The sequence below is a fragment of the Amia ocellicauda genome, chromosome 8, assembly GCF_036373705.1.
Source record: "Amia ocellicauda isolate fAmiCal2 chromosome 8, fAmiCal2.hap1, whole genome shotgun sequence".
In the NCBI taxonomy this organism is placed as follows: domain Eukaryota; kingdom Metazoa; phylum Chordata; class Actinopteri; order Amiiformes; family Amiidae; genus Amia; species Amia ocellicauda.
In genome coordinates this window covers 13,645,184-13,658,048 of record NC_089857.1, presented here as the reverse complement: position 1 = coordinate 13,658,048, position 12,865 = coordinate 13,645,184, and the positions used below count along the sequence as shown (strand labels likewise).

At 37.8% G+C, this 12,865-nt stretch overlaps 1 protein-coding gene across 1 annotated transcript in view; it reads right to left on the bottom strand.

Annotated features, from left to right (window-relative positions):
- Positions 1-12,865, bottom strand: part of antxr2a (ANTXR cell adhesion molecule 2a) — a 70,969-nt gene that overhangs the window by 43,898 nt on the left and 14,206 nt on the right. The window contains exons 8-11 of the mRNA XM_066712098.1: positions 12,627-12,687; positions 12,033-12,128; positions 10,050-10,119; positions 105-183 (exon numbers count right to left, since the gene is read on the bottom strand). Coding sequence (XP_066568195.1) covers positions 105-183; positions 10,050-10,119; positions 12,033-12,128; positions 12,627-12,687 — 306 coding nt within the window. The remainder of the gene's footprint in view (positions 1-104; positions 184-10,049; positions 10,120-12,032; positions 12,129-12,626; positions 12,688-12,865) is intronic.

Genomic DNA, 12,865 nt, shown 5'->3' with positions numbered 1-12,865 from the left:
AACTTGGATATTATTTTTGATTTGTTTTGAGAGACAAAAAAAGACATGCTAAATACTGACTGAATTCTATAAAAATACTTTAACCAGAAGTTATTTTTACTTACACATGATGTGGCATATATGGTAACTGCACTTGAGATGAAGGACTGGCCATTGTTCAAACTTACTAGCACATCTATTGATCTAGGATGAGAGAAGAAAGTAGTTAAGGTCTGGGTGTATTAGATTGCTCTTTATTTAATTTACTGATTAAGAAACATTAAAGACAAAAGCTCATGTGCATCATCATATAAATCCATCTGCTCTGTATCACTAAACATCTTAAAACATTCTTCACAACAGTAAGACCAAATTCTGACTGACCCATGAACTGCAAGTTGTAGTACTACCCTTCATGTTTAGTAGTAGACAGCGGTTTCTGAAAGTAAATTAAAATGTGATGGGGTAATTTGCTATTTGTGGGTAAGTCAAATGTTAGAATTGGTCTAGGCCTACTCTCCATTCATACTCCATGTGAAAACTACTCATATTTTAGCTCAGTTTAATACTACTAGTAGTTCCACTCTACATAATCAATTGTACTGAATACTTGAAATTGCAGAAATAGCTTAAATAAAATAAAATACAGACTGGAATGGCAAAATGGGTGCAATCGAGATCGATTAATTGATTGATTGAAATTCGCTGTATAACATAATATATACGTTTTTTGTTGTGCTTAACCTTACTGGCAGTGAATGTTATCTCTACAGTAAGGAATTGCTAATGCTTCAGCTTTTAGTGGAGTATACATACACAATCAGAAAAGATGGTGTTGGGCTTTTTCAGAACGCACATGCCTGTGCCAACAGCAGTAGTATAAATGTGGTAAAGCAGCAGCTTTACCTTTTATATAGAATACAAAAAATAATTTAAAAACAACACAAAAAGATACAAATCACAAAGGTGTGCTTTGTCTTGGATTTGGCCCCAAGCCTAGCCTTTGGCCAGGCAATCTCCAGGGGGCCAAGTGCACACGAGCTACTGGACTGCCTGCCCCTTATTACCTTCTTATTTAATGTATGGCGATTCAAATGGACTTGAAGAAGCACAATTCATAAGCACTGCTCCCATAATGAATCCATAAGGATAATAGAATAAGCTATATAAAAAAACAGACATGCCCATAATATGAAGTGTTGTTGTCTGATAAAGCACACGCCCTCTGTTCTCCATTACATTCTGAACTAAAGATCAGTAAAAGATAAAAATAAGTATTGAAAACAAAACATTTTTTTTATTTCCACTAGACCCAGATATTACAGTACACACACACATATATATATACTACCGTTCAAAAGTTTGGGGGTCACTTAGAAATGTCCTTGTTTTTGAAAGAAAAGCCATTTTTTTGTCGATTAAAATAACATCAACTTGATGAGGAATACAGTGTAGACATTGTTAATGTTGTAAATGACTATTGTAGCTGGAAACGCCTGATTTGTAATGGAATATCGTACAGAGGTCTGTTATCGGCAACAATCAGTCCTGTGTGCCAATGGCACGTTGTGTTTGCTAATCCAAGTTTATCATTTTAAAAGTCTAATTGATGATTAGAAAACCCTTTTGCAATTATGTTAGCACAGTTGAAAACTGTTGTGCTGATTAAATAAGCAATACAACTGGCCTTCTTTAGACTAGTTGAGTGTCTGGAGCATCAACAATTGTGGGTTCGATTACAGGCTAAAAATGGCCAGAAACAAATAATTTTCTTCTGAAACTCATCAGTCTATTCTTGTTCTGAGAAATGAAGGTTATTCCATGTGAGAAATTGCCAAGAAACTGAAGATCTCGTACAGCGCTGTGTACTCCTCCCTTCACAAAACAGCGCAAACTGGCTCTAACCAGAATAGGAAGAGGAGTAGGAGGCCCCGGTGCACAACTGAGCAAGAGGACAAATACATTAGTGTCTAGTTTGAGAAACAGACGCCTCACAGGTTCTCAACTGGCAGCTTCATTAAATAGAACCCGCAAAACGCCAGTCTCAACGTCAACAGTGAGGAGGCGACTCTGGGATGCTGGCCTTCTAGGCAGGGTTGCATAGAAAAAGCCATATCTCAGACTGGCCAATAAAAAGAAAAGATTAAGATGGGCAAAAGAACACAGACACTGGACAGAGGAAGACTGGAATAAAGTGTTATGGACAGAAGAATCTAAGTTTGAGGTGTTCAGATCACAAAGAAGAACATTTGTGAGATGCAGACCAAATGAAAAGATGCTGGAGGAGCGCTTGACACCATCTGTCAAGCATGGTGGAGGCAATGTGATGGTCTGGGGGTGCTTTGGTGGTGGTAAAGTGGGAGATTTGTACAGGGTAAAAGGGATCTTGAAGAAGGAAGGCTATCACTCCATTTTGCAACGCCATGCCATACCCTGTGGACAGCGCTTGATTGGAGCCAACTTCCTCCTACAACAGGACAATGACCCAAAGCACAGCTTCAAACTATTTATGGAAGAAGCAGCCAGCTGGCATTCTGTATATAATGGAGTGGCCAGCACAGTCACTGCATCTCAACCCTATTGAGCAGCTTGACCGTATGGTACGTAAGAAGTGCCCATCAAGCCAATCCAACTTGTGGGAGGTGCTTCAGGAAGCATGTGGTGAAACCTCTTCAGATTACCTCAACAAATTGACAACTAGAATGCCAAAGGTCTGCAAGGCTGTAATTGCTGCAAATGGAGGATTCTTCACACAGAGAGTCGTCACAATCTGGAACAAACTCCCCAGCGATGTGATTGAATCTGAAAATTTGGGAACATTTAAAAACAGACTGGATAGGATACTTGGATCACTTAGTTATTAATGGATACCAAACCAGCACAATGGGTCGAATGGCCTCCTCTCGATTGTAAACTTTCTTATGTTCTTATGTTCTACGAAAGCAAACTTTGAAGGGAACAATTATTATTTCAATAAAAAACATTATTTCTAACCTTGTCAGTGACTATATTTCCTATTAATTTTGCTATATTTCCTATTCGAACTCATTTCATGTATGTTTTCATGGAAAACAAGGACATCTCTAAGTGACCGCAAACTTTTGAACAGTAGTTTGTGTGTATATATATATACACACACACACACACACACACACATACACATTTGGTATAATAAATAAATGTATATGTACAGTGCTTTGTCAATAATTTATGCAGTGCTCCATGTATACAAAGGTTTATGCAAGATGTGCTTAAACAACTTTTATGGTAGAAACTGTTTTGATGTGTGTGCATTATTAAATATATTCTGTATATGGAGACAATACCACTTGATGTGTTGTACAGGCTTATTGGTTTGATTTGCACAAATATTAACAGCTGTCCTTCTGCGGCCTTCTGACTTTACTTAAGTGGTATTAGTTGTAAAATCCCTCACACTTTTGATTCAAAATCCATTTCAGATTATTCTGACAAACAAACCTAAACACATGCTTCATTAGTATGTACACGTAATCATATTCATACATTCTCTGGTTCAAAGATGTTTGGCTGAAGACAACAGACTTGCAAATCAGTATGAAGCAGTCAAAAACTCCAAAAGTGATCAAAGCAACAACCCACAAACTGCCCATGAAGATTTACAAGCACAGTTAACAGTAGAGTTAACGGGTAAGTGTGTATATTTCTGAAGATAAATAGCAACCGTACTGCTTAGCCTGAATACTGGTGGAATATTGATCTGGGATGGATTGAAATATATTTTAAAATGCGGAGAAACACCTTAATAATAGCAAAATAAAGCAGTCTAGCCATATTTGAGCTTCTGGTTTTATTTCATGCAACACAAGAGGACATTGATAATGCTGATGCCATTGTCAAACCCTAAAATATCCACCCAGAAGACACAGAATTATGTGTTGCAGAAAGTGTTTTTGAACTTGACGGTGACAAAGAAGTAGTGGATGGTGTGCAAGTCCACATATTTATTATGATGAACAAGGTGTTTTGTTTCCTCACTCAAATGATGAATTGCCTATACATTGAAACCCTTGCAGGATGTGTTAGCAGTGTCTTGATAATGCATGAATATATTAAAACAGCTTTTATTCATGATGAGAGCAACTGAAGGTTATCAGACAGAATGAGTGGCAGCTTTAGACTGGCACCCCATCGAAATGCCATTGCCATGACTGGATACAGACCAGCAGTCGGAAGGGGGTAGAGGGAGAATTGAGCAGGTCACTCAAAAGCCAAGTATTTCTTTTATTAGCAGCTTTCAAACTCAACAAGATAAGCAGCATCACAAAAAAACCTATAGATCTTATGGGGATAGTACATACTCACTGCAAAACAGTAGGATCTTGTTCCCCTGGTCCAGGAGCACTTAACACAGGCAAAGTTCTGCACTACAATTAGCATCAAAACATACTTGGTGGTGTAGCGAGCTAACGCAGAAGGCTAGATCAAGTAACTTAGAAATGAAGGCCAAGCCTTAAGGAATAATGTGTACAGCATGAACGAGATGGCCATTTTGAGAAAGTAGTTCTATCTATTAGCTGTGATGAAACGTTGATCAAGTTTTCCTCTAGGTTGGGAACCCTAAAGCAATGCTAGTCCAGAATATACACCTGCCAAAGAAGGAACATTAAGAAAAAAGACATCTATATTTATACCTGTGCAATACATTATGAAGTAAGATACAATTCTGGCTTGAGCGTTAGTGGATTATCTACACCACACAGATTTGGAATACAGGATCTTTAAGTACTGCCCTGGCAAAAGTATCTGGTCTTGGAAGGGCCTATCATTGTCCTTAATGACATCTGCCACATCTGTCGAACCTCCCCAGCAAAAATGGCCCATGTTCTTCATTCACTCATTTATAGGGATGTCAACTGGGGTGAAGTACACATGATCATCCAGGGACCACATCGTGAAGGCCGTACCACAAGTGCCAGTTGTCAGATCATTCGAGTTTAGTATTTTATTGAAATACAAAAATAGACACGCCTGTAAAAAAATTATACATGAAGACAACTGAACAGTTAAAGGAAAAAAAACGCATGCCAACATTTATTATTTTAATTATTTCCCCAGCTTCAGTCTGACAAATAGAGTTCTTGTTTTTTTTTTTTTTTCTCCAGTGACAACACTGGATAGTTCCATTTCTCCTACATATATGAGGTCTGTATATTAACACCCACAATGTTGGTTTGTAGCTTTAAAAAACACACTTGTGTGATTAATGTGGTTTAATGGGGTCTGTTAGGTTCTCACATCTCACTTTTTTTGCTTATACTTTCCAGGTCTACCTACAGCAGCAGCTTGAAAATGCATTGCAATATCTCTGCATGTTAAGTAAGTGATCCTCCTGTATGGATGAGAGGACAGGCTAATTTAGCTGACATCTTCAGCTGATGATTAGGGTGGGCAGATTGCTAATCAGGGTGGGTTGGTAGGCCTCAGAAAGAAGTAAGCTCCCATGCGAGTTACACTGTCAAATATTCACGTTTGCCTTTGGTTATTGCTGGACATTCTTCACGGTCCAAGACACTACTTTTGTGAGGGAAACCTGAACTTTTGTTTGGTAAATCTGATGCCAACTTTTTCCAAAGTGTTCTGCTCGATAGATGGATAGACACATTTTTTAAACAAGATCAAGAAAGACAATAACAACAAAAGGTACTGTTAGTAAACAGTGGGTTTTTCTTCTGTATCTGCAACATCTGCAGAGCTGCACAGTCTACACATTGAGATAAAAAAACACAAGCATGTGAAGGGTGTTTTTGTTCATAATACATCTCTTATGTCATCTCTAAGACATGGCCAAGCACTGGTCAGGGATCAGCGGCTTCTGTGGGAAAATATTGTGAGTGCTGCACCTGCTTCAACTAGGGTTACTGGCACACCACTTCCCATGCGCAGAAAATGTTCACTGGACTCAAAGTAAAAACTGCATTTGTATTAACTATTAGGAGGAAAAAAAATACACAATTTGAGAGCAAACATGAGTACAGAAAAAAATCTATTTTATCTACTAATTTAAGGAAAAAAATGCAATCTAAATCTAAATCTAGAAAAGGTAAGTCTAGGAATTAATAAAAGTAAAGTCTGGTAAATTCAGAATCTAAGACAATTAATAACATTGCAAGGCATGGCAGGAGGCCAAGGATGTTTTCATATGTTCACAAAGGAAATGATGCAGTCAGGGTTTTTTTGTTGGCTGCCTAATAGCAGCACTGTAAACAATAAACTTGTCTTAGCAACCAAATGAACAAGATGAGCTGACTGTCATGCGTAACCTCTCTAATATTAATATGTACAGCTGTTTCATTCATTTAAATACATAAATACAAAATCCAATGCTAAAAATAAATGCAGCTACTTAAATAGAATTTGAAATGTTATATATATATATATATATATATATATATATATATATATATACACATATATACATACAGTGAGGGAAAAAAGTATTTGATCCTGTGCTGATTTTGTACGTTTGCCCACTGACAAAGAAATGATCAGTCTATAATTTTAATGGTAGGTGTATTTTAACAGTGAGAGACAGAATAACAGCAAAACAATCCAGAAAAACGCATTTCAAAAAAGTTATACATTGATTTGCATGTTAATGAGGGAAATATGTATTTGACCCCTTCGACTTAATACTTGGTGGCAAAACCCTTGTTGGCAATCACAGAGGTCAGACGTTTCTTGTAGTTGGCCACCAGGTTTGCACACATCTCAGGAGGGATTTTGTCCCACTCCTCTTTGCAGATCCTCTCCAAGTCATTAAGGTTTCGAGGCTGACGTTTGGCAACTCGAACCTTCAGCTCCCTCCACAGATTTTCTATGGGATTAAGGTCTGGAGACTGGCTAGGCCACTCCAGGACCTTAATGTGCTTCTTCTTGAGCCACTCCTTTGTTGCCTTGGCTGTGTGTTTTGGGTCATTGTCATGCTGGAATACCCATCCACGACCCATTTTCAATGCCATGGCTGAGGGAAGGAGGTTCTCACCCAAGATTGGACAGTACATGGCCCCATCCATCGTCCCTTTGATGCGGTGCAGTTGTCCTGTCCTCTTAGCAGAAAAACACCCCCAAAGCATAATGTTTCCACCTCCATGTTTGACGGTGGGTATGGTGTTCTTGGGGTCATTCCTCCTCCTCCAAACACGGCGGGTTGAGTTGATGCCAAAGAGCTCGATTTTGGTCTCATCTGACCACAACATTTTCACCCAGTTCTCCTCTGAATCATTCAGATGTTCATTGGCAAACTTCAGACGGGCCTGTACATGTGCTTTCTTGAGCAGGGGGACCTTGCGGGCGCTGCAGGATTTCAGTCCTTCATGGCGTAGTGTGTTACCAATTGTTTTCTTGGTGACTATGGTCCCAGCTGCCTTGAGATCATTAACAAGATCCTCCCGTGTAGTTCTGGGCTGATTCCTCACCGTTCTCATGATCACTGAAACTCCACGAGGTGAGATCTTGCATGGAGCCCCAGACCAAGGGAGACTGACAGTTATTTTGTGTTTCTTCCATTTGCGAATAATCGCACCAACTGTTGTCACCTTCTCACCAAGCTGCTTGGCGATGGTCTTGTAGCCCATTCCAGCCTTGTGTAGGTCTACAATCTTGTCCCTGACATCCTCAGACAGCTCTTTGGTCTTGGCCATGGTGGAGAGTTAGGAATCTGATTGATTGATTGCTTCTGTGGACAGGTGTCTTTTATACAGGTAACGAGCTGAGATTAGGAGCACTCCCTTTAAGAGAGTGCTCCTAATCTCAGCTCGTTACCTGTGTAAAAGACACCTGGGAGCCAGAAATCTTGCTGATTGATAGGGGATCAAATACTTATTTCCCTCATTAACATGCAAATCAATTTATATCTTTTTTGAAATGCGTTTTTCTGGATTGTTTTGCTGTTATTTTGTCTCTCACTGTTAAAATACACCTACCATTAAAATTATAGACTGATCATTTATTTGTCAGTGGGCAAACGTACAAAATCAGCAGAGGATCAAATACTTTTTTCCCTCACTGTATATAAAACATTTCAAATTTGTGAAACAAACCGATCAGGCTCTGGAAATATGACAGTGAAAACCTCATTATGTTTTCTATAGTTTATACAATGGGAATAATATGCCTTTATATTATTTACTTCACTGTACCTGAACTGAAAATTACAAAATATGCTTATTTATTTCCCTGTACATTATCATTAATTGAATTATAAACAAATTTACTCTAAATCTGGTTAGTGATTCAAAGCTACATCAAACATGTCATAAGTTATTCTTATGAAATATGCAATATATACACATGGTTTAACACCATGTGTGCAGCACTGGTAAGCTGCTTGGCATGTGAAATCCCTATGAATCCTGATTGATAATAGATGAGATCTTTTGGCTGTGGTACTCAATTGTCTGTACTGTTGTGGTCTTTTATTGTGTTCCGGCTTGCTTCTTCTCACTGCAGTTGTAGATAAACAAGTGAGCAAGCAAAAACAGCCAAGCAAAAGGACATCACCTGGATGTGAGGAATGCCAATGCTCTTCCCCCGGCAGCTGTCATTCCAGATGATGCTGCACAATGAATCCATTGACATCAATGGAGAGACTGTGTCCTTTTTGGTCTGTTTGTATCACACAGTTGTTTTTCTTGGTTTTAGTTTTGTCTAGGTAGGTACGCGAGGTGCAGGACACACAGCAGCCGTGCAGAAACTTTCCATGCGCTGTAATACTGCTGATGAAATGTGGCAGCCCTTGGCCACACAGAACAGTACAGATGGACAGAGAAAGGACTTTTTGCTCAGACATTATGCAGGTGGTTATGTATGTTGAATTGTCTGGACTGGATAACTGGTGTGTGGTGAATTATTTAAAAGGAATCGCAGGAAACACATTCACCACATCTGTCGCACATCCTTTTAAAATCCTCCACGCACTAGCACCAGATGTGTTTACTCTCCGCACATACCAGCTAACTACTTAATGGGTCACAACCGGCAGCCAAAACTTAATTAAGCAAGCACTTCAAACAGCAGCCACCTAGATAAGTTAAAATTTCAGTTTCAGCGCTGGCTAAAGCGTGCATGTGTTTCAGACGATAAGAAACAATGAAATATTTAATGCAGCAGTGACTAAACAGAAATCACAGCATATGGCATTAGTATTGTAGAGTCTTTTATCTGTCAGACCTTTAAAATCAGTTTCAGTTCTATGTATGGAGAAGAAAGGCATCAGCGCTTTTCAGATTTCTAATAATCTGCACATGGAAAGGCCGAAAGCAGAAAGCTGAAAAGGGAATTCACTTTCCACATACAAATACGTGTGTGTATGTGTGTGTGTGTATATATATACACACACACATATATATATATTAGTGGGTATGTGTATGGTTTACCACAGAGGTTATTTTGCATGTAATCATGATGTAGTTAAACCACCTAATATATATTTGCAAAGCTACACGCATTTGTTTCATACCAAAAATAGTCCCTAAACACTGATCCCAAGAGGAAAACCTTTAATTGGGTCAGTCTCAATATAATGTCTGTTTTGGTAGAAATATAAAAGGTCAGGGCAACCTGCCATATAAATAAGTATGCCAGCAAAAAAATGAAGACAAATCTCAAGAAAGTTTTACAATAAAGGAACTAAAGCAACCTTTAGCCATGTTTGGCACATTTAGTCATCCAAGTCAGTTTCTTTACCTTATAATAATTGTGTAACTTGTGATTTCAAACCATGTTTTAGCAACTGCAACTTTTTTTTAGTGAATTTGATCTGAGAACGAGCAGAAGAGACACAAAATTAAAGTTTATGAACATTTCCCTCATTGATTTTAATCTGTCAATGCACCATTTTACTCCATCCCAGTCATTTCAGTCACATACTGTAACATTCCAGGATGAAGCTGCACACGTTGCAAGCAATGAAAGAAGCCCCAGAACGTGATACAAACTCAATGAATTATAGCCCACAGAGATTCAATAACATCCTGCCAATGTGTCCAGTTATTTATAATTGCAGTATGAAGCTTTCAGTGAATACTTACTGTCCAACTTCATGTAGCGTGGGCGCTGGACAGAGCAGATAATTATCCTTCACTACACTTGGCTTCTCATCTGGAAAATGAGGGACTGCATGAGTTCCTTATACAGCACTAGTTAATGAATTGAAGAATAAACTTGTTTCCAGATGTATAATATTTAACCATTTTTCAAAAGTAGGGGACATTAAATTCTGATGCGGGTCTGACACGCATTATCAAGATTATAAATACATTCTGTGAAATTAGCTTTGCACTATAATCCACAGTATTTTATGACAATTCATGCAGGGAGCTGAAGTTCAAGTGGATGTCACCTTCCTCGGCAGTGGAAGGTTTTTCCTTGTGGGGGTTGTGGGGGTGTACATATTCATAAATATTCTGTGAGTTGGGATTCAGGATGTAAGCCTGTACTTTCCTTCTGAAGCAGTTTTGGTAAGTTGTGATTATGCTTGTCCACAATTATATGATACCCTCCTACAGAGCGGCACTGGAGCCATGCTCACACCCATGCGGGCATAGCAAAGCAGCATGTTTTTGGCGTCTTAAAAATACATGGCAACTCTGCAAAGGGTTGATAAGGACACATCTGTTAGCAGTGGTGTCCCTGATGTGCACTTGCAAATGCCCTGGCACTACAGGACTTCACAGCACAAATGACCCTTTTTAATGTTTAGTTCTATGGGAGATCAGATGTGCGTTTATTCCAAAGTTTCATCAGGCTCATTTTCTTTGCCTTTGTTTATTTTAGTTTTTTTAATCCAATGTTTTGTTTTAGGGATTTTTCTGGTTAAAAAGGGAGGAACATTCAGCCACTGAGTCATATACAAAAGCTTTTCTTACATCTAAAATTGTCTAGGCCCTGAGTTTAAGCATTAAAAGGGTATTTGTCTCTTTCCAAATGTGGCATTAATTATATAAAAAGCTACATTTTTCAAAAGGACTTTGATGTATTGACAGAAAACAAAAGTACTTGAAGAATAATATATTAATAACATTGAAATATAACTCCTTATATACAGTTTGTGTTAATGGAGGCAGACTACAAGACTAAATCAATTCAAAACAGATGTGGTTTTGTTCACAACAAATGGCAAGCATTTTTTGCCTTTTTTTTTGCATGTACAAGCATTGTATAACAAAACAGTATTTAATGTTTTAAGGTTTATTAAAATAATAAGCTACCATATAAAAGGCTGATGCTGTAGAACACTTCAAGAAATGGTTTTATTGAAATTATTGGGTTCAAAGAAACAAAAGCAGATTACTAGATTTTAAGATTTTAAGAAAATAAATATTTTGATCATTTTGAATAAATCTGACTGCAAAGTCACTGTCCTGCTGTGCTTCAGTTCTGTCGGATATGCAGACTTTTGGTCACTTATTTGAGCTCTGCACTTTATGAGAAAGAGAAAGCAAATGTCTGCCTAAGCAGAGTGAAAAAATTTAACTTTGGTCGCTCCGAATTAGAAAGGCTGCATATTTGGCAAGTTTACCGAATTGGCCTCTTTCGTTTTAAAGGCCGAGTAAAAATAATGAATCATTGCTGGAACACATAAACACAGTCCCGTGTGTATGGAACAGACATGTTGCCTTACTAGATCAATGTGGCAAGTCTATTGTTAAGGTAACCATGCAGGATTCATGTGGGGAAATGCTCCTTAACAGAGTGTTTAAATGGGTTATGAGGCCAGGGCCTGACCCTTGGGAAGGAGTAAACGTTTCATACGGCTCCCAATTTAATAGTACAGTTGTGATGATGTTTGTAATCTTCAGCCTTTTTGTATATCAGAAATGAAAACCATTGCTAACTGATTAAACTGGACATAGCAACCACAACCAGGCCATTTAATGCCATCTACCAATATTCAAAGCAGTTCAATTATGCATTTTTCTACCAAACGTGAGCACAGTATAAACTGTTGACAGTGTGAAACATTGTCATAAAATTTGTACTTCTCCTTTTAAGATTTATTTTAAGATACTTACTGTATGTTTTTTCATTGATAATAAAGCTGCAAACTACTCCACTTATATCTCTCCCCAGGGTGAACCCATTTCCTCTCAGCACAATTTCAAATGACTCTGTAAAATGTAAAGATGTTACATACATACAAATTAACAACAGCATTTGTATATAAAACCTTTGATGAGTGCACATTAAAAATCCTCACCAACAGCATTGAAATCAACAGCAGCATTAGGGTTTCTCAAGAAACAAAGCTGATGTGGTCTGTATTGCTACTGTTCAAAATTAAAGGCATAAAGTTAAATGGTGCAATTTTAAGTCAAGTGGTGCAACAATATGTAAGATTAGGTAATGCAACACATTATATTGTGAAGAACATTACAGAAAAGTGGAAGATCTGCTTGAACAATGGGAATGAGTTTGACAACAGGTGCTTGCTTTATGATCTTCTGAACTGGCCATATAATGTAGAGCTGGTGATAACAGTTCATTAATCATAAGGGATATAGGTAAATATAATTTGATCTATGTTTGCAGCATTTTCTTGCTAAACATTACAAACCGAATTCCTCGTTAAAATATTATTATTAATTCAGTTAACATAAACATCATACCGTTAACACAGATGGCTGAAGGCTCAACGGTTAAAATTTCTGTGCAGGACTGCTTTAAAATCTGTACAAAAAAAAAAACAAGATTATTATTAATTAATTTAAATATGTGAAAATATTCAATACAAATAATGGCTGTGTCAGTTTTGGGGTTCATGATATATTTCTAAAATATGATAAGAACAGGAGGGGATTCCCAGTGAATATGGAGATGCTTTATGGTATTTGTCAACAAATGCAAA